The 23,311-nt window shown below is 45.4% G+C and overlaps 1 protein-coding gene across 3 annotated transcripts in view; it reads left to right on the top strand.

Moving 5' to 3' along the window:
- Positions 1-23,311, top strand: part of RICTOR (RPTOR independent companion of MTOR complex 2) — a 153,517-nt gene that overhangs the window by 3,371 nt on the left and 126,835 nt on the right. For 2 of the 3 annotated variants that reach the window (XM_088455256.1, XM_088455255.1), the window contains exon 2: positions 8,219-8,266. In XM_088455256.1, coding sequence (XP_088311382.1) covers positions 8,219-8,266 — 48 coding nt within the window. Of the gene's footprint in view, positions 1-8,218; positions 8,267-23,311 lie in introns of those variants that run through there. The other variant, XM_088455257.1, reaches the window with a different exon arrangement.

Below are 23,311 nucleotides of genomic sequence, written 5' to 3'. Positions count from 1 at the left end.
ACTCCCCTCACATTTTGTATGTATCCGACATCACCCTGTAATCATTATATATGTATTTACGCCCCTCACACCCTGCATGTATCTAACATCCACCCTGTTATCACAAGATGTATGTCACATGTACAACACACATATGTTATCTAGTTATTTTTTTTATATGTAGCTATATTTATCATAGTTTATTTTTTAATCCGATATATATCCCACATGCGTTTTCGTGACATTTATTTATGTGTTTCAGATCTATATTGCTCTTTGTGGTGTTTTCCATGTGTACATTTAGATCATTTGTGTTGGTTTGGTGTTCAGTGATCACTTCCCCATTGTTTATCTAATTCTGGTTTTGAATTGTGCAGAACAGAGGGTAATAAATGTGTTAGTTGATATTTGTATTAGTAACTATATAATGTTTTTTAAATTGTATCCGCCGTATTAGTGTTGTTTTAAGACCGGTTTACAGGTGTGTCCTGCTAAATCTTTGCTGCGTACGCAACGAGTGGCGCCTAGTGTTCACTCTAGCTCCGGTGGCAGGCAGGGCGCCAGAGCTAGAGAGGGAACTTCAGCGCGCCCGGAAAGGGGGAGTGGCCAATGAAAAGGTGCGTGTCTTTAAGACGCGTCCCCTTTTCGTCACTATTGGGAGCGTGCCCGGCACTTACGGACACGCCGGGCAGTTCCCAAGCGCTGCCGACAGGGAGAATAGATGCCGGGCGCATGCACCTGGCGTCTATTCTCCGGCGGGTCACCGAACATTTCCCCACCTGCGGGACACTGCGACACGCAGGTGAAGACGGCACCTGCAGGCTGGGCGCTTTTTGCCCTCCTTCTGGAGGGCAGGGTGCTTTTTGCCCTCCAGAAGGAGGTCAGGGCGCCGCGCCCTGCTAAAACAGCCTAGCGGGAACGCTAGGTACCAGCGATATGTCTGTAAACAACGTCGTACACAGACATATCGCATCGGCTCTGCTGCACAGCTGATGGCAGATATATCTGCCCATCGTGCTGTGTGTACGGGTGTGCAGTTGACCCGCCCATACACTTGCAACGGAGGCCGCGGGGAGGGGGGCACGACGCGATCTCCGGCCAGCAGGACCCGTGGCCAGATGATGTTTGTTCAGTGTGTATGAACAACCATTATCTGCAGATATATTGGTTAGTTGTGTACTCAGCATAAACAGATGCAAATAAATAAGGTGCAAATCGTGTTTGTATTACATATGTACACTACAGCTAAACAATATACAGTGCCTTGCAAAAGTATTTGCCCCCCTTTGCATTTTTCATGTTTTGTTGCCTCACAACCTGGAATCAAAAATGGAAAGTTTGAAGGTGTGCATCATTTCATTCACAGAACATGCCTACAACTGTGAAGTTGTGTTTTTTTTAATAATGTGAATCAAACAACATTTAGGACAACATAACAGAAAACCTCAGCGTTCATAACTATTCACCCCCCCTACAGTCAGTACTTTGTCGAACCACCTTTTGCTGCAATTACAGCTGCTAGTCGCTTTGGATAAGTCTCTCTGAGCTTGCCACATCTTGCCCCTGGGATTTTTGAGTATTCCTCAAGGCAAAACTGCTCCATGGAATTGGCATGGAAGTGCCCTCTCTAGCTCCGGCGCCCTGCCTGCCGCCGGAGCTAGAGTGAACACTAGGTACCCACTGGTTTACAGCGCATTGTGGAAAGGACACGCATGCACACTGATTCTGGGTACGCGCTGGCAGATATATTGGCCGATCAATTGTTTGGCCAATATATCTGCTAGTGTGTACCCAGCATCTTTCAACTGTGTGCGTCTAGGTGGCTGGAATGGGTAGACGCGGCCAATGTACAGTAGGGGCATGGAGTCGTGAATTGCTGCTTAAATGGCAGGTGAAAAGGGGGTCTGATTTACAGGTGCTACAACCCCCCTGGCGTAAGTTGCACACTGATGATGATGACTGCATCTAATTGGTCACACACACCCATTTATGTAGACACACTGAGATTGCTGCAGCTCTATAGTCACTGTACACTGTAGTACATACTCGCTACGCACAAAAAAAGAGTCTTTCCTACTCAGTTGGGGGAAGATTGCACATAGATTTTTAAGTGTTGTCATTAAAAACAATATCTATTTGCGTCTGCCTCACATTTTAGATTTTCCAATCAACTTTGGTAATTTTTATCTGCTTTTTACGGCCATTAACCGTACTGGGGAGGGGGATTCATCCGTGATTATTAATTGGCACACACAATTGAGTATCACCTGTCACTTTAGATGGGAGCTGCGGGCGAGAGTAAACAATTGAATTCCCCTCACTGTGTTTCCATTATGTAGCATTTTCAGTTCACACAGTGTAAACACACCCCGCGCCATAGCAGGCTGTGACGTCATGATATCACACCCAGGGGGCGGGCTCTGGGAAGTCGAGCACTGCGACGCTCTGGACAGCTGAAACAGGATGCAGGGTGCCTGCCCATAGCGTCCCTTGGACGTTCTGGGCAGCTCTGCGGTAGCACTACTGGCTGTGGGTGCCGTTACAGGCACCCTGCAAGCCACATGCAGGTGCCATGGGGCAGCAACAGTGCTTCCTCCAGGTCCCTGTGTAATGGCTCTGGCCACACCTCCAATCATAATCCAGCCACATCAGACCAGGGTAGGTGAAGGGAGCCACAGCTACAGACTTGCCAATGCCACTCTGAATAGGTCTAAAAAAAAAAATTTACTTATTTTCGGATGCATTTTGCCTCTGCTTTTGCATTTAAAACTAAATAAGTGTCCATAGTGTTAAACTATGTACATATATTCTGTTGTCTAGCTTAGTATTCCTGCGAGGCGCGCCGCACCCTACCCTGATTTTAAAAGGGCAAAATGCGCCCTAGCCTTTGAGTGGCGCCCCGCTAAAACAGCTTGCCCTGTGCCTTGCCCACCTCCAAGCCACAGTGTCCGTCAGGTGTGAAATTTCGTTCTGTGAGAAAATCGTCCCGTGTGTACGCACCTTAAGATCAGTGGTTCTCAAACTCCTCAGGCTCCCATACAGGTCACTTTTTCAGGTCACCCAGCAGGTGCACAGGTATTTAATTATTCACTGACAAATTTTAAAAGATCCACAGGTGGAGCTAATTAGTTAACTTGTGATTCTGGGAGGGGACTGGGACAACATGAACTGTTTGTGGTCCTGAGGACCAAGTTTGAGAACCTATGCCTTAAGGCACACATCCACTAGCAGATTTCTATGAGCGATTGAACGTTATCGTTCAATCGTTCATGAATCTGCCACATTAATGTTTGAAATGACCTGCGATGCGCGCTCCTGCTGGTCGTCTCCGACATCAATCATCGGCCGAATATGCTGAACAACCTGAAGCTAACGTCAGGTTGAGCATGTAAGGGGATGATTGATGTGCCTACACTGAACGACAGACTGTTAAACGACTGCACGATTACAATGTTGTAATCGTGCAGTCTTTTTTTGGCCTGCTAGTGGATGTGTGCCTTTAGGTCAGTGGTTCTCAAACTCTGGGTCCGATTCAGAGCCGCTCGTAAGCTGCCGTTGGTTCGCTCCGAGCGATGTTCGCACATCTGTGCATACGTATGGGTCGTAATGCGCATGTGCCAACCAGTCAGTGCGGTCGGAAATCGTGTGTTCGCAAAATAGCGAGTGCCTGCTAATTTGAGTGACAGGATGAGACGTTTGTGGGTGGTAACAGGGGAAGGTGCTTGAAAACGGGGAGTGGTGATCCGAACGCAGGCGTGCCAAATGGTAAAAACGGGCTTTTTAAGGGTGTGCATAATTAACAAAGCAGCGTCATCGGCCACGTCACTTGGTTGTCTCTTAGCCTGAACTGTTTGCATGAGTGCGGTAGGAAAATCCAACCACAAGCACTGCGAGCAGTTCAGACTCCTTTTGATTTACTCGATTAATCTAATAAATAGCGGAGATGACGTATGATGCGAACGGCAAAGGGGCGTCTTTACAAAATAGTGAGCGCATATTTCGTTCGCTCGCTCAGACATAGAGGCGTCAACAGACCGCAAAGAGCGAGCGCTCAATTTAAATAGCCGGCCCCTTTTTCTGAACGAGCGAGCGCAAATAGCGTCCGGCTCTGAATCAGGCCCTCTGTCCTCAGGACCCCACACAGGTCACGTTTTGCAGGTCACCCTGCAGATGCACAGGTGTAATCATTACTCACTGACACATTTTAAAAGATCCACAGGTGGAGCTAATTATTTCACTTGTGATTCTGTGAGGAGACCTGGAAAACATGCACTGTTTGGGGGTCCTGAGGACCGAGTTTGAGAACCTATGCCTTAGATTATAGGTTCTCAAACTCTGTCCTTAGGACCCCAAACAGTGCATGTTTTCCAGGTCTCCTCACAGAATCACAAGTGAAATAATTAGCTCCACTTGTGGATCTTTTAAAATGTGTCAGTGAGTAATGAATTCACCTGTGTAGCTGCTGGGTGAACTGTGTGGGTTCCTAAGGACCGAGTTTGAGATCCACTGCCTAAAGGCCCCCATACATCTGAATAGGGATTGCGCGATCCTGCGATCGGATCGGAAAAACGGTCCGCCAGTCGGAAATGCTGACCAGCGGCCATCGATGTTCCGCGAACCGTCGCAGGATCGGTGAAATTCTACATGTTAAATTTCACCGATCTGCCAATCACAATCATTTTTTCATCATGATCGGCATATCTGTGAAATCCAACATACTGGATTTCTGCGATCCGGCAATGCTGGGTTGCAGGATCGAAACATTGCGGCAATCCGTTGCTGATGTATGGGGCCTTTTAGATGTTGCTTTCAGAGCATGCCTGTGGTGTGAGTACTGACAATAACATTATAGTGCTGCCTCCTAGTGAGGTGTGGTATAGAAGATCGACACACAATAGATCGACAACAGATGGTAGACATACAGTAGGTCGACACAAAAATGGTCTACCGTATGTCACGCTAGCCTTAACCCTCCCCCTAGTGCCTAAACCTAACCCCTCCCCTCCCTAGTGCCTAACCCCAACTCTCCGGCAAGTGCCTAAACCTAACCCTAAATATGTGGAAAAAACGTGTTGACCTTTTGTACCTGTCGACCTATTGCCTGTCAGCCATCTGGTGTCGACCAGTTGAGTGTCTTATCTATTCTAGACACTGTTGATATTTAATCCAGATACCCTCCTAGTGATCACTGTGCTTATACAATAGTTATATCTGTCACTCTGTGACCGCAGTCTAAGGTTTAGCTTTTGGCTGCTGACACATCGCCTCCAGTCCAGTGATCTCAGCTTGGTGAACGCTGTTACTTACAGTTACTTGTGCAGTTTTATCTCATTACCGGATTATTTTACCCTCTTGTTCCAGGGAGTTTCTGTATACGTGTAAGGCCATACCTTGTCCACTACATGTACTTTTGTTCTACAAAGAAAATGATACAACCAGCTGATAAAAAAAATATATTGAAGATTACACAAAAAGTCCCAAATGAGTAGTACGTGTCCATTTCCCTTATTCTTGTTGTTATAGTATGCTACTAGCAGTTCTTGTAAGAGACTTATTCACCAACGGTTCCCACAAGGCAATTTGGTTTTGAATTAAATTTTTCTTTGTTTTTGCATCCAGAGATGACTCATGTTGGACGCCTGCAGTAACGCACCATTGTTACTCATCCTCTGAAGGGCTCCTTTCATTTCTTTTTTTGTTGTTGTCCTTTCGATTACATTCACACATCGGGAATCTTGGGCACTATGCAAGACTTTTAATATAACTGATTAGCGATTATGGAAAAGCGCTGGATCAGGGCGATGCCTGTCAGCGTGTACAGGTAGCTGAGATAATCCTGTTGTATTGCACTGCATTGCTGGTTTGTGCTCTTTACATGCAGCTGTCATACGGACTGTTGTAAACTTAGCACAATGTACAATTTAGGGCTTATGAACATCAGATAATCATATTGCAGGTCCCATGTATGACAGGATTGGAAAAAGTAGTTACAGGACTTTGCTCATATCGCCATCATGGGCATGTTTATTGGAAGCCTCTTTAAAATTAAACATATTTGGGGATCGGTATGAAATACCGCCGGACCTATGTTCAGCGGTTCAAATACCGACGCCGGAAGACCGTCACCAGTGAAGTTCCCGACAGCTGTAAAGGTAAGTATTAACTAACCTAACCCTCCTTTAGGGGTGCCTAACCCTAACCTACCCCCTAGTGCCTAACCTTAATCCCCCCTGTAAGTGCCTAAACCTCGGGATTTTGACGCCTGTCATTAGTACCTTTGCTGAGATTTGACAGTCAGAAAGCCGGTGGTCGGCATTTCGACCGTCGGCTTCCTGCCTGCATCCCCATATTTGCCGTGTTAGTGCAATACCTTTTTGATCTTTATTAATTTTATGAAATATATGCTCATTGTCTTGGACGTTGCCTGGGTTCTGCTTTTTGTCACACTTTCATAATGGGGAGACTCCATGGGGGCGATTCAATTGTTTTCACCAGCAGCTATGACAAATGGGCGCGTCAGGCGCAAGTGCCGCAGGTGGACAGATTTTTGCTCGCACCCTCCTGAGGTGGGCAGAAGAGTTGTGCAAAAAGTCCTGGTTTGGGCGCCCGAACAGTGTGCTAACCGGGACTATAGATGGCTTTAACCGGTTTACTCGCCCAAATACGTCCTATTTGGGTATGACCTGCACGAAAAGGCAAGGGCTCCCAAAAACAATTGAGTCGCCTCCCCGTTGTCGGCATTTCGACATGGCAGAATATTTGCAAGTTATAAATGGAAACTTTGTGTCAGAATTTGAGGGGCGATTTACTTATTTTAGGGCAGCGATAATTAATGGACACCCGACTAAGCAATTGTTTGGGGCGCCAATTAATTATCGCTCTCGTCACACCCACAAGCACCCGCCTAAAGTTCTGTTTAGGGCTCCCAAACTGCTGTTTGAGTGCTGAGAACACTGAATTTTTGCTAATTTTTGCTCGCAACCTTAGGTTGTTGTGTGCAGAGATGTCGTCACCCAATTGGAGAATCGTTTGCTTTGCTCCGTCGGCCACCCATTAAAGAGAGAGCCCAATAAAACAATCTCCATAGAGTCATGTTTGACTCAAGTACAGTCCTCACGGCACCCTTAGCAATACAGGCTGAGCACAGATTGTTATTCCAAAATAACTGAGGCATTAATTAAATCACCTGTGTTCAAGCATTGATATATATAACCTGGACTGTTAGGCTGGGTACATCATTGGAATGGGTATGTAATGCAGGCTGATGGGATGCCTCCTGTCACAATACCAACAGGGGCTAACCCATGGTTGGTATCCCAACAGTGGTCGGGTAAGTATAATTACCCTGACCCTCCCTTCTTGTAGCCTAACCGTAATCCTCTCCACCCCGCACCCTAACCCTCCCTGTAAGTGCCTAAACCTAAGTCTTCCCCCTTCGTGCCTAAACCTAACCTACACCCCCCCCCCCCCGCCCAGGGGTTCCTAACCCAATAAATAAAACAAAACAACGCTAACCCCGCTATGTAACCTAAACCTAACCCCCCTCCCCCGCGACTAACACTAAGGACGCCCCGGACTTACCACGATCTGGCAGCCGGCCTTCTGTGTTCGGGCGTCGGTATTTTGACACCTTTTTAAAGTCCCTTGTTGGGATTCAGCCGACTGGATTTAGACCGGCGGTCTGCTAACTATACTCCCATGTTATTCACAGATGTATCTTCTATACACACAAACAGATGCACTATGCGATATGCCATTGATAGAACGACATGTCTCCTAGTGTGTACCCAGCATAAGTATGCTTTGATGACCGAGCTTTAGAAGCATTGTACTATTATGGTTTCACGTTTGCCTACAAAGCTAATTTCAGGGTCCTCTGTGCAGCCATTGGTCTCATCATTTGGCCACCTCTTAGGGACACCGTATGCTTTTCTAAGCACCTCTGTCAACTGGGGTATTTTTTGTTTTCGGGAGGTTGAAACGAACACCCACCAATTGTATGATACATTTGGAAACTGAGTAGCACCAGAAATTATGTACAATAATTATCTCTCTAAACCACAATGAGTTGCCTTCTGTTTGATATCAGGTTTTTTTTATTTATTATGTATGAAGAGAATACACAATTTAAGATTCCTGTGTTGTGTGTGTGTTTTGTTATGAATAAGTTGTGCATGAATGCTATCACACATTCACATTTACTGGCGACGATGTAACTTAGTGTTCTCTGTTTTTTTAGGTCGGAATGACAGCGGCGAGGAGAACGTCCCTATAGATCTCAGCAGAGGTAAGATAATGCAGCGAGTTTAATTAGCTCAGCGATGTTCTTAATTTCCTGTGTAAAATGTCTTAATATTTCCAACTATTAATCTAGAACCCTCCCCTTTCTATTGCATTTTTTTCCCAAATAATGAGAGAAAATTAAACATGGGGGAGAAAGATTCAGCAAACAATATAGCAGTTTCCAAAGAAAGGAGGTGTGAGGCACCGTAAACTAGATAAATCCTTATTTGATGTCAGGAAAAAAAAAATGGGTCGTTTGGTCAAAGCAGGTCCACATAAAATACATTTGGATCAATACTAATATTGTATTTATATTGTTTTTTACTTTTCTTTGAAAAAAAGTTAAATAATTGATAATTCCATACAGTAAGAAAAACAAAATAGGTTTGATTAAGAAAGCCACACTGGGAGGGAATTCAGTTACACAGGTTCTGAGGCTGATTTAAACCAGGGGAATTGGAGACTTGGGCCCGTATTCAATTTGGGAGCGAAAAGTCCGTGCTGGACTTTTCGCTCCACATCGGAGCTTTTCCTGGGAATAAAGTATCGGGTGCGTGCCCGCTTTATCCCCGTATTCAATTTAAAATCAGCGAAAACGTGACCCAGCGAATTGGGATCTACGAAAAAAAAACCGGGAATTTTCGGGAAATAATTGTAGGACCCCCCCTAAAGATGTCCAGACATGGGGGATCACTATGGGTACCCCCGTTTTTGTCTGCAGAAGCAAGTCGGTTTTTAAATAGCCGCGGCAGGTGTTTCTTCCCGACATTGAAGAAGTGATGCAGAAGAGCACTTAGGTTATTTTTTTCGTTTTTTTTTTTTAAGTGGTCCCATCAAATTTGGGGTACATGAAAATGGGTACTAGCATATTTTTAAGTCCCTAAAGTAATTTTTTAAAAAATTCTGCAAAAATGCACCTGCCGCTAATAGCCTATTCTAGAAACTACCTGCCGCATATTTGCAGAACACCCCTGAACCTATTTCCCTAATTTTAACACTGTTTCCGCTTTTTTTTTTTTCACCCCAAATTTTTAGTTCCTTTTTTTGGGGGGTCCTTATTTTTTATTTTTTTTGACAGTTTACTTTTAAATGACATTCCCAGGGGTTCAGGCTATTTTTTTTTTTTTAAGCCTGCACCCCTAAACCCAAATTCTGCTTTTTTTTTTTTGCCGTGTAAAACATGGTGAAAAGTTATCCCCATTTTTTTGTCAAAGACTTTTCGAACCTGCGAAAAGTCTTTGTAATTGAATACGGGGATAATTGAAATAGGCGAAAATGACGTCATCGGCGATAAATTATCGCCTATTTCGACTTGTCGCCACCTAATTGAATACCCCCCTTGAAGTCAGCCAGCAACAGAATATCTGTAATTCATATGTGTCCCTTATTGAAGGGATGAGGTGGCAGCCCTAGTTACTAGCGATGTGCATGAGTGACTATGTATCTATGTCAATTTATTTATTGTCTGTATCTGTCTATACTCCCTGTATATACCCATTTAATCCTATCTGGTGATTGCCTCTAGAACTTTTGTGCACCTTAAGGCCCCCCTACACACGGAACGATGTAGGAAATGATACTTGGCAATGAACTCCTGAACACTCCCGGACAAACGATATTGTGCAAACACATGGGACGATTGTACAAATGATTTAGATGGGTCGTTAACGACTGCAAATTTATGATATATCATTTGGCAGCAAACAACCTCACGATGCATCTTCTGTCTCCCCGTCGGCTGGCACGAAATGGGGAGTGGCCAGGAAAAGTGACGACAAATCGTTCATCGTCCATGAAATAGTTTGTCGTGCGTACACATGGAACGATGTGTGTCAAATTGTGAAAGGCAGGTCGTGATCTTTCTGCAGGTTCAAAAGATCACAGACCCTGACCAATCACCAGCGGGAATGCTCATCGGCATCGTTATCGTGCCTCCACACGGCAGATTTTAAATGATTTGTCGTTCCAATCGGTTCGAAAACAGCAACATCGTTTAAAATATCGTACCATGTGTAGCCACCTTTAGAAATAAAACATAATACAATGTATGGACAGACCACGAGTGTCATCAATATCAGATATTTTGTTTTCTTTTTAACATAAAGTCCTGTTCCACTGTAGAACCATTAAACCGCGCTTTCTACATTTGCATGTTATTCGTGTAAAGTTTGATTTTAACCAGAAAATCGATATTATTATTACAGCTTATGTAGAAGGTGCCACAAGTGGTAAGCAGCGTCATACATATGGCTACAGTAGGACAGTACAGGGTATACAGAGCATTAATATATATATATGTGCGTGTGTGTGTGTATGTATGTATATATATATATATATATATATATATATATATATATATATATATTTATTTATTTATTTTTTTGTATTATCTACATTTAGAGGGCATATTTGTATATAGTATAAATAATATGGAACAGTCGTGCAGTTCAGGCTATTTCCCTCTTTGTATCTCTAATGTCTGTTTGATTTGTATTTGTCATCAAAACCTCCAAGCCAAGCAGTAAGCTGTTGTACTTTGTTCTAATAATAATTTTTTAGCTCCACATTACAACTATTCAGCTTTTCTGATGTGTCTATGTTACACTTGTGTTTAATGTAATATAACAGATCCACAATTCATATCTTAAGGAACTCATATAAGAATACAAAATCCTACTTGCCCTTCATTATGGCTGTGTCCAGCCAGTCGGTCTACCCGAGATCTAGATGGTTCTACAGCTCTCTCCTGTTACTGCCTGGTTATTTCTATTATATGAATGGGAAGTTCCTCAGGGGAGGAGCATTGACAACCTTGCTGTTTGTTGGAACAATACTCCTCTTGATAGGAGACCGGATTGCAAGACCGGAGCACTGATGTAACGTCAAGTAGTTAAATCTTTGTTTTATCTTGGTGTGCTCCAAGGACAACTAAAGCGTAGATTTACTTTAAAGAAAACCTATGCTTTACTGACATGTTATTTTCACCTTTGGAATGGGATACTGCTATAGTGTTCATTCTAGCATCTATTCCTGCACCTGGAACACCCCATGCAGTTCCTCTTTTCTGCCTGGGGTGTCGCGCTCTGTTCTGGTGCTTCTAGCACACTCAGCTGATGCACCAAACTGAGATACAAACCAGAGTGTACTAGAAGAACCAGACAGGAAAGAGGAACTGCACGGGTTGTTACAGGTGCTGGGTGCTAGAATGAACATTATTGATAATATTGTGTAGTTGTTCATCGTTAACCGACTTCAATAACATAGCTCTGAAATTGCAGAATTTTGCTTCAATTTATAAATCAATTTTTGAGTGAAGCGTTGTCCAGACATGATGGCGCCTGTAATGTATATTTTGCAGGCCTGTGATAAGTTACTCTAAATAAATCACTCATGTCAAACTAACATAAGGGGCAATGTGTATACAGTTATTTGTTTCACTGGGAGCAAAACCTCACCGTGCACAATCTACCTATCCAGTGGTTCTAAACGGAGGAGATGAATGGAAGATGGTGGGAAAAGTATGTACCAAGCTGCTACATATATCTGTGTCAGTCTGCAGCTAGGCAACTGAGCGTGCAATCTGTTATTGGCTATTCATAAATTGTAATTGGCAAACAGTGCAAGGAAAGTAACTTCAGTAGAAATGCTGCGTGGCCTTTTTTTTCCACCTCCTGTACATATACAGTACATGTGTGGTTTCATTATTGCGTGTTGCACAAATATTATTGTGTTTCAATAAATCAGATATCTTTAGATCGAAATGCTGATACTTATTTCTCTGTACCTGCTATTCTAAAGTGCCTTTTGAAGTCTATTTGGATAATCCATGCACAATTTTTTGCGTCGTTAAAGCACAGTGACCACATACCATCTAAGGGGTCAATCCAATTAACCACGATGATCTCGCGGGTACGAGTCATCACGGCAATGGCCCCACTTTACGGCAGCTTGAATTTGCTTAAGTGCTCGCAGCCCCGTAGTGCTCCAAGCAAAATTCAGAGAATTCGGACTCGGCCGCGAAGGGTTCAAGATGCCGGTCCGTTGCTGGCGTTTTAACGCTGGTGCAACAGCAAATTGCACCCTTGGCATTTATTGGATTGATCCCTAAATGGTAATTCCATGCTCATAAATACCAAGCGACTTTCTTTTTATCACAGGTGTGAGTTAGCGTTTGTCCTTAGCGAGGATTCTGGTTTCATTGATTAGAAAAAAGATATTAGCTGAACATTCTTAGTATACCTTTTACAGAACAAACATACACAAGATGTAAAAAGGTCCATTTTGCTGTGGACGTAACCCAATAAAATGGCATCACAAACAGAAAAGCTGTGTAAAGGCCCCCATTCACGGTGCGATTCAAAGTTGGTAAGATGTGTTGTACGATAGCCCTTGAAATTCTTCATACGATGTGGTGGGATGGTGTATGTTGATCGCTCCGATCATAGGATAAGATGCATAGAAGTGAATCAGGTTGTACTCAAAAGATCGTAGCTCTCTCTGCAAAACCATCCGATCTGCGATCCAACTAGACGACGGCGGGGATGCGCATCGGGGTCGCAGAACACACAAAATACACCTATTTTCACACGATTGGTCTGTAGAAACTGGCCATATCGTGTTAAAAATTGTCCCGTGTATGGGCACCTTTTAAGAGGCATTTTGAAAATAGTTAATGAGTGCAATACACTGTGTTCTGAAATTCATAGCAAAAAGTGGATATTGTAACATTGCAGTGCGTGTCCCCAATACAGGTATAATGGCCAGTAACGATACATTTCTAATCACTTGTGTATTTCAACGCTGGTCCAGAGATATCGCCATCAGCCTTGTAGACCACGCCAAGATCAGTTTGTGTGATTAGAAGTGAGCCGGTCACTTGGCCCGTGTAAAGTCATACGTGTACAACCGGAGAAAGAGGCACACACGGACGCCGCTTCTGCATGTGTCTCAGAATCGGCTCCTAAGTACATTACAAAAGTAATGTGTATGTTCCTGCTCAGCCATTGACTCTCTTCAGTTGTGAGTCAGCTTGAATTCTATTATGGTTACAGCTGGGGGACTGGTCCTCAATGGGGGGTACAGTCCTTAATCAGATGGGGAAATCTGATGATGATACTCTGGACAGGAGTGGCTTCTCCATGAACTGTGTAACCACATCAACCATGAAAACAGTGAATACGATGAGCTGGGGATTAGTTCCTCAGTAACACTCTTGTGACCTGCAGGGACTGAGTTTTGTTCCTTCGGATATTTATGACCGTATTCTAGAGTTATTCCAGTCCCTGTATGACTTCAGCAGTGACCAGCTTTCCCGTATCATAGCAGTTTCCTGGAGTGCATGCTCTTACATAGTAATAAATGGCTTTATTTACAAGACTGTTACCACTTAGAACCAAAGCAAATAAAAGGCTTATTTACTATGACTAATGTAACTCCTGCAACCTTTCAGAGTGGATGTGACAGAATTAAGCTCTGTTATATATCACTTTGCTTTCCTAGTAGCGCTTCGTGTCTTAACATAGAATTCTACTAACAAAATACCTGTAAGACTATTAGAAGCAGTTTATAAATTGGCATTTAGAGAATTAACCCGTTACTCTGAACCCATGTCAATGTTCTATAGTGGAACAGAGGGTGCCTTCAGCTCTGACATAATGCTCAGGTTACTGGAATATTTAGTGCAACATTATCCTGTGCCTATGATGTGTGTGTATATATTTCTACTTCAGGGTCCATAGGGTATCCACAGGATACCTTGGGGGTATAGGCGATGGCGGCAGACATCCAGGCACCACAGAGTTAAATTTTCAGCCTCCCAGGATGCACTGGGGTCCCTCTCCTATACCCCGCCCCCGAGCCTCAGGCCACTCAGTTTTCGTAGGTGCCTGGCCGGACCAGTCGCACCGTACAGAGGGGGGTCTTTTTAAGGCCCCTGAATATTTCTTCGCAGCTGTGGCTGCACAACTAGAGTGCTCCAGCATAGGACAGTCAGTATTGACGTCCATGCTGTCACTCCTACACCCCGCCGGTACCAGAACGCCGGTACCGATCCGGGGATGCTGGTAGGTAGCTGGGGTCACAGCTAGCGGTGATCCCCGGCTACCTGGACTGTGGCCGGATGCACGGGGAACAAGGTAAGCGGCGGGGTCCCGCGGTGGGCACCCGCCGGTAACACAGTCCTGTTTGGTCCCCAGGCAGGGGGCTCCCTGGGGACCGGCTGCGCGTGGGGCCAGGTACTGATCCTGCGCCTTCCACTAGACCACCAGGGACAGCGGGCCGCAGCATGTGCGGTACAGCGCGGCGTCCCAGGGGTTAATAGCACGCCAGGGGAGAAAGCCTTCCCTGTCTCACAGCCGGCGTCTCCCCCGCTGCACAGTGCCATTCCACAGCGGTCTGAGCGGGCTGTGTCAGCGCTCCTCCCCCGGGCCCTGCCTTCTCTCTGCTCCTCGGTGGCCATTTTCTCACTACATGTGCTGGGGATGGCAAACGCTGCTGGAAGCTGATACAGATGCCATTGCGGTCCGGGTCCCCCGCATACCTCTCCTTCAATTAAGGTCAGTGTATGCAGCACTGTTTCCTACCAGGCTCTGGTCTGTGTAGTTGATCGCAGTGCTTGTAATGCAGGATGTTATCTGTGCATTGTATGTGACTTAAATGCTAGCGCTGTTTGCCTGTACTTTCATTTCTGACTGTCCAGTCTTTTCCTATCCCTGTTCTTCTGCTACAGCCCTTGCGGTGCGGTGTCGCAGGGTATTTATTACCTCACAGTAAACGTGGTTTTTCTGTGTGGGAAGTCACATACGCTCCGTTCACACTCCTCATGTTGGAAAGTGAACGAGGATATCCTCTTCCAGCTATAATGTACTGATATCATGTGCAGTTAGTGGAGGGATATGTAGACGCTGAGGGTTTATGGAGGGCATGTTGTATTATATATCACGCCCCATTTCTGTCACTGTGCCTGCACAAAAAAGGGGACCGCCCTCGGCTGGCTAAGATGCGTACAGCTTTTGTGGGCAACGCCCCCTGCGTTTCCCCATAGGGGTTATCGCAGCCTGTGGTGGTCTCATCACATGCAGGGGTCCCTGGACAGTTGATGGTACCCCAGTGTATCCTGTTTTTCGCCCCCCCAGGTCTTGCAGGAGCCTGTGTGGGTGAATTTATTGTTCAAATGGTATAGCACCTGATGGACGTTTTACAGGGGGAGTCACCATTTCGGCTGACGTCTGATGACGGTGACATTATTGACTTTTTCAGACACGAGCCCCTTAGTGCAAAGGAGGCGTAGTCTGGGTCTAAAGTCTATATACCTGGCCTTCTACGGGCAGTCCGTGCGGCTTTGGTTATTACATATCCCCCATGGCTAGATCCAAATATGCCTTCTTTAAGGATAAGGGTGTTGCCACTGTAATTCCTCTATCTGGTCAGGTGGATCATTTAGAGGTGGCGTGGAAAATCCGGGTAAGCGGATAATTACATTTCTGAATGGGAGTTACCTTTACGGGTAGATTCTCATGTTACACGCCTAGTGAGGAGTGCTACGTTGCCCATGCCCTCCAGGTCCTCTTTGAAGGAGGTTCCAGATTGCAAGGTGCAAATATATCTAAAATCCAATATTCCCTTGCTGGAGGGGCTTCCAGGCCGGCTATGGCCGTGTGCTGGGGGGCCAGAGCCATGGAACACTGAGTAGGTAACTGGATCTCTGCACACTGACTCTCCAGCAGAGCAGGTGGATAGTGGCAAATTCTTAGAGACTTTGCCACGTTCATAATGAGACGGTCTTACATATAGCCTACTCCTTTCCAGAATCTCCTCGGCAGCAGTAGCGGCTTGCCGCTCCCTGTGGTTGCGCTCTTGGAAAGCGGACGCAGATTCCATTTGGAATGCTTTGCCTTTTACGGGACAAGTCCTGTTTGGCCCTCGTCTGGACGCAATTGTGGCCCTGCAGGCAGCAGCTACGTCTGCGTGTCTGCCATCGGATACAGTCCCATCAGGGTCTGGGGCTTTGTCTTTTCGGCCCTGTGAGGCCAGGGTAAGTCTAAAATACAGCTTTCCAAGACAGTCAGTAGCCAGGAAATCTGCTCAGCCATAAGTACAGGCTTGGAGTACAAGACGTCCTACTCCCAAGTTGGACTATAAGCCTTCAGCCTCACGGGACGGGCCTCCTCTCGGGAGCCCCCAGAGTTGGAGGCCGGCTTCTCCAGTTCGCCCAGTGCTGGTGTCTGACCACCACGGACACTGGGGTAAGAGAAGTATTTTCTTGAAGGTATGTCCTCTCCTCCCGGTAAAAGCCTCCCAGACGGTTTTTCGTTACAGGTCTTCTGTCAATTCAGGACAAGGCCCTGTAATTTTTGAGGGTGTTACACTCTATGCTCCAGGCAGGAGTTATAGTACCTATTCCGTTGCCCCAAAGGGGAACGAGGTATTACTCCATCCTCTTTCGGGTACAGACACCCAATGGGTCTTACCAGGACATTCTCAACCTCGAATCCTTCAACAAATTCTTAAGGGTTCCTCGGTTCGGGAGGGGGACCCTGCATTCCATCATTCAATGGAGCCTGGGGATTTTGTGGTATCGTTGGATATATTCAGGGTGACTACCTGAATATCCCTCTTTTCTTCGCACACCAGTGTTTTCCTCAGGTTTGCAGTGGTCGATAAGCATTATTCCATCATTCAATGGAGCCTGGGGATTTTGTGGTATCGTTGGATATATTCAGGGTGACTACCTGAATATCCCTCTTTTCTTCGCACACCAGTGTTTTCCTCAGGTTTGCAGTGGTCGATAAGCATTTCCAGTTTCTGGCATTGCCCCTTGGTCTGGCCTCCGCGCCTCACGGTTTACCAGGGTCATGGTAGTTATGGCAGCCCACCTGCGGATGCAGGGGGTCCGCTTGTTACCCTATCCGAGTGACCTCCTGTTGTTACCACGGTCTCCAGAGATACTTCAGTGCCATATGCAACGGACAATATCTGTGTTGCTACGTTAGGGCTGACTGATAAACTGGAAATGGTCCTCTCTGATTCTTCACAGAGGATGCTCCATATCCCAACATCTGAGGATCTTTGTGATTGAGGAAAAGATCTCTGCATTACAGGCAAAGGTACACAGTTGCCTGCAGAGTCGCCGAGTGTCTATTCACTTGGCAATGTGGTTCCTGGGTTCCAGGATGTCGCTGTTCGACATGGTGGAGAGTACCCAGCCTCACTCTAAAGAACTTGATCCTCTCCGGATGGGATGGGTTGCCCCATAGGATAAAGTCAATAGGCTTTCCCCGGAGGTTTGTCTCTCTCTGGCCTGGTGGCTGCAGAAAGCCCACCTAAACAAGGGGCACCCCCTTTGGGATTGCGGACAGGGTCCTTCTGACGACGGACGCCAGTATCCGTGGCTGGGAAGCAGTGACGGGTCCACACTTGTTCCAGGGCAGGTGGACACCAGTAGTTTTTGCGCTTCCCATAAACATCTGAGAACTCTGAGCAGTATTCAAGGTTCTCCAGCATGCAGGACAGGTCCTCCACGGAAATACCGTGCAGGTACAGTCTGACAACGCCATCATGATGGCTTATGTAAACCACCTAGGAGGTTCCCGAAGTCAGGCGACACTAACAGTGGTGTCCCGAATTCTGGCTTGGGTGGAAGGCTATATCCCTGCCGTCATCGGCAGTGTTCATTCAGGAATCCTCAGATGGAAAGCAGGCTTTCTCAGCCGTCAAGACGTGCATTCAGGGAAATGTCCTCTTTATCAGGAGGTGTTCAATCTTCTGGTGAACAAGTGGAGCCTTTCAGAGATGAGACTCTTCTGATAGACGTAGGTAGGTCCAGTGGACCTTCCAAGTTGTGTACCTCGTCCCTCCATTATCCCTTCTTCCTCCAGTAATAGCAAGAAGGAGGCACGCTCCTGCTGATAGCTCCAGCGTAGGCCAGATGGCACTATTACTCAGATCTTCGGAGCCTCTCAGTTAACACTCCGAAGCTGTTGCCTCTACGCCCGGACCTGTTGTCTCAGGATCCTGGCTGATACCCAGACCTGGGTTGTCTGTCCTTGACGGTGTGGCGGTGGAGACTGCCCTCTTAAGGTCTAGGACTTTTTCCAGCTCTATAGTTAACAGGGGCTCTGTCCATGCTAAGAGCTCGGAAGTTTTTATCTGCAAGAATTTACCATTAGGTATGGTATACTTTCTTTCAGGTGTCGCCCTAGAGGCTAGGCTCCTCGGGTATTCCGGATATCCAGAGATTGGCTTTCCTACAGGTGGGCTTAGATAACGGTCTTCGCCTTGCTTACCTGAAGGTGCAGGTTTCTGTCCTGTTAGTATGGTTTCAGTGTAGGATTGCTACTCTTCCTGATGTCCGCACTTTTGTGCAGGGTGTACGTTATATTCAGCATCCCTTTGTTCCACCTGTGGCTCCTTGGGATTTAGCTGTGGTCCTTAGGGCTCTCGGAGGACCGCCATTTGATCCACTGGGCTCAGTGGATTTCAAATGGCTTACGGCTAAGACTGTATTCCTTCTGGCTCTTAATATGGCCAGTAGGATCTCAGAATGGGAGGCTTTGTCATGTAGACCTCCCTTTTTCTCATCTTTCCTAGGAACAGGGCAGTGCTTGCCTTTACTTCCCCAGTCCTGTCTGCTGGTGAGGCCTATTTGGCTGTGGTACGGGCACTAAGAATTTAAGTTGACCGTACCAGTCCATTTAGGAAATCAGACTCTCGGTTTTGTCCTTTCTGGTTTCCATAAAAAGGGTTGGCCTGCCACTACGCTAACTTTGGCAGGATGGATTCACAGGTCTTCCTGTTCCATCCTCTATTAAAGCTCTTCCACTAGGTCTGTGGGTCCTTCGTGGGCAGCTCGACGTGGCGCCTCAGCGGTGATTGGCAGCCACGTGGTCATCTGTCCATATTTTTGTAAGGTATTATGCTTTTGATACCTTCGCCTCTCAGGATGCTTCCTTTCGGCGGTGGATTCGCCTTACAGCACAGGAGCTTCCCCACCCTTAAAGGATACTGCTTTGGGACATCCCCAAGGTATCCTGTGGATACCCTATGGACCCTGAAGTAGAAAATATGAGATATGGTAAGAACTTACCCTTGTTATCTCTATTTCTACGAAGTCCATAGGGTTCCACAGGACTCCCGCCCTGTCGCACCTGTACTGCAGATGGGCTTTGATCTGGTCACCGGTTTCTCCGTCTCCTTCTGGTGAGAATGTGATTCTTGTGTGTTCCAGACTGTCTTCTCTCTCTTTTTTGCTCCTGCTCCGGCCTATGGCTTGTTACGAAACTGAGTGGCCTGAGGCTCGGGGGCGGGGTATAGGAGAGGGACCGCAGTGCATCCTGGGAGGCTGAAAATTTAACTCTGTGGTGCCTGGATGTCTGCCGCCATCGCCTATACCCCCAAGGTATCCTGTGGAACCCTATGGACTTCGTAGAAATAGAGATAACAAGGGTAAGTTCTTACCATATCTCATATTATATATATATATATTTATATATATATATATATATTATACACACACACAGCGACACTCGCAGGACTTATTTAAATGAGACTCACGACTCCAATGGGTCAACGTTTCAGTCAGGACGACTTTTATCAAGGAGGTTCTTGATAAGTCATCCTGACTGAAACGTTGAACATTGACCCATTGGAATCGTAAGTCTCATTTAAATAAGTCCTGCGAGTGCCGCTGTTTTTCTACATGTGTATATATATATTTTTTTGTAGAGTGCACCCAGGCGAGTATTCCTTATATTGTGGAGTGGCGCTGGTTTTCTATTTGTATATTTTGGCCTTATTATTATTAGAGGGCACCCAGGCGAGTATTCTGTATACTACATTATACAATTTACTTAAACCTTTTAAACTGGTTTCATTGTTTTTGGGCAGCTCAGTCATGAGAGGCTTTAACAACTATTACAGGTTTGCTTTGCTAGTGACAGGTTTGCTCCTCACCAGCTGATGGCGCTGCAGAGTCATTCTGATAACGAGAATTTAAGGGACTGGAGGAGGTGGGATGGACCTTGCTCATGGTTTACATTGGGGCCTGTGTCTCTGAATAGCATGGGTTGACCACCTGGTAAATGATTTCAATAATACACTGTTGACTTGCTGGAAAGTTTACGATAATCGGCAGAAGATGAATAACTTGCCTGTGACAGCGCCCTGCCTCTCTACCTAATCACAGTGCCAGTTCTCATTAGAAATAGAAGGTATGCCCAAAGTGGTCTGAGGCGCTTCATTTCACCTACAACACTACCTTAACGACCAGGCGATATGGTTACATTATATGGTTAACGATCTAACCACCAAACGATGCACGATATATCGTTTGGTCATTTGTTAGATTGCACAGTGCGTATGCGCTAGATCGTTTGTCCGGGAATTCAGGGGAAACCTTTGAAGTCATCGCATCGTATGCAAGTCGTCTAATGTGTACCTAGCTTTACAGCCGATTACTAGTTAATCATCATTTGTTTTATATTTTGGAGACTGCAATTCTAATTATTTAGAATTCGGCTAGCAAATGTTTTTTTTTTTTGTAAGTGATTACAGTCAGATTATGATCTACCTTTCTTTATATCCAAAATGTAAAGTGGAATGTAGCAATGTGTCCTAATATGCATTAATCTTGGGTGAGTGATAAGTCCTGTTCTTTAGAGAGATAGATCTGCTATATTCTGCTTTCCCAGCCCCCCTGCTGAGCTGGTTGTCATTACTTGCAGCGCGCTGGTTAGTGGAAGGTGGTGTGAGAGCAGGACTCGTCCTCTGAGAAGTTGTTTAGCTTCTGCTTGCTAGGAAATGGAGCTGGTAAATGGATGGATTGTAATTACTTGTGCAGCTCTGCAAAGTTCATCCTGCTCCTGTCATCCTGTAAATAGGAACTGGGAGTGTAAAGTCATGCAGTGTGCAGTGATCTGTATAATCATCATTCCTCTCTTTAAAGGAATAAGGCAGTGACATTGTCCCCATTCCATTTGATTTTCCACTTGTAATCAGCTGTGTGATAGATTTCTGATATCGGTTTCATAGGGCTTGTAATGGCGATTTGCTTGATATTTTCCCCAGTTGAAAATTGCAATTTCATTGATACAATCTATTATTAAAATTATTATATTGCTCGTTTACAATGTAAAATATTGCAACATATAAGAGCTGTTTATTATATGGTCAACGTTAACTGCGATTCCCCGCATACATAGATAATTATAAGTAACATGTAAGTGGGAGCTTTGCGGCTAGCTTATTCTGTGTCCTCGTGATAATACTCATGTTTGGGAGCTTTGCGGCTAGCTCAGAGGTTCCCAAACTTCTTTGAATCATGGCGCCCTGGAGTAACAGCATTGTTTTCAGTCACGGCACCCCTAAGCCAAACGTTTGTTATTGAGCAATTCAGAAAAAATGTATTAAAGTGAAGTAAATTGTCCTTACATGTCATCCTTAGGTTCAGTAATGTGATTGTGGACAGGTTTAAGCTTCTGTTTGTCCACATATTTACATTACATTGACCATAAATAATTTGATTTGGTGCTGGACCACCAACCCTGAGGCACCCCTTCAAGTGTTCTGAGGCACCCCAGGATGCCACGGCGCGCAGTTTGGGAACCACTGGGCTCTCTTATTGTGTCTCCTCGCGATATTAGTCATGTTTGGGAGCTTTGTGGCTAGCTTATTGTGTCTCCTCGCGATATTAGTCATGTTTGGGAGCTTTGTGGCTAGCTTATTGTGTCTCCTTGCGATATTAGTCATGTTTGGGAGCTTTGTGGCTAGCTTATTGTGTCTCCTTGCGATATTAGTCATGTTTGGGAGCTTTGTGGCTAGCTTATTGTGTCTCCTTGCGATATTAGTCATGTTTGGGAGCTTTGTGGCTAGCTTATTGTGTCTCCTTGCGATATTAGTCATGTTTGGGAGCTTTGTGGCTAGCTTATTGTGTCTCCTTGCGATATTAGTCATGTTTGGGAGCTTTGTGGCTAGCTTATTGTGTCTCCATGCGATATTAGTCATGTTTGGGAGCTTTGTGGCTAGCTTATTGTGTCTCCATGCGATATTAGTCATGTTTGGGAGCTTTGTGGCTAGCTTATTGTGTTTCCTTGCGATATTATTCATGTTTGGGAGTGTTGGTGGCTAGCTTATCCTGTGTTCTCGCGATATTACTCATGTTTGGGAGCTTTGCGGCTAGCTTATTGTGTCTCCTTGCGATATTAGTCATGTTTGGGAGCTTTGTGGCTAGCTTATTGTGTCTCCTTGCGATATTAGTCATGTTTGGGAGCTTTGTGGCTAGCTTATTGTGTCTCCTTGCGATATTAGTCATGTTTGGGAGCTTTGTGGCTAGCTTATTGTGTCTCCTTGCGATATTAGTCATGTTTGGGAGCTTTGTGGCTAGCTTATTGTGTCTCCTTGCGATATTAGTCATGTTTGGGAGCTTTGTGGCTAGCTTATTGTGTCTCCATGCGATATTAGTCATGTTTGGGAGCTTTGTGGCTAGCTTATTGTGTCTCCATGCGATATTAGTCATGTTTGGGAGCTTTGTGGCTAGCTTATTGTGTTTCCTTGCGATATTATTCATGTTTGGGAGTGTTGGTGGCTAGCTTATCCTGTGTTCTCGCGATATTACTCATGTTTGGGAGCTTTGCGGCTAGCTTGTTGTGTGTCCTTGCGATATTACTCATGTTTGGTAGTGTTGACGTCTAGCTTATTCTGTGACCTGATATTACTCATGGTCGTAATGTCGACATTAATCATATAGACACTGATGACATGATGTAGAATGTCGACAAAATGTTCCTGGTTGTGTAGTGGTGACTGACCTGTTCCGGCGGTGACGTCAGGATGACTTCCGGTGGATCCTGCGATGCTTCTTGCAGTAAGTTTGAATAACCCTAACCTTTCACCTAGAGCCTAACCTTAACTGTCCCTTCCCGTAGCCTGACCCTTTGCCGACGCTGCCGGTCTGTGCAGAATGTCGGCATTTCACATGTTGACATTGTGAACATGTCGACTTTCTTTAGGTACCAATCATGTTCAACGCTGACAATTTAACCATGTTGACATGATA

The sequence above is a fragment of the Taudactylus pleione genome, unplaced genomic scaffold (genome assembly GCF_031769625.1).
Source record: "Taudactylus pleione unplaced genomic scaffold, aTauple2 ptg000647l, whole genome shotgun sequence".
In the NCBI taxonomy this organism is placed as follows: domain Eukaryota; kingdom Metazoa; phylum Chordata; class Amphibia; order Anura; family Myobatrachidae; genus Taudactylus; species Taudactylus pleione.
This window is presented reverse-complemented; position numbering and strand designations above follow the sequence as displayed.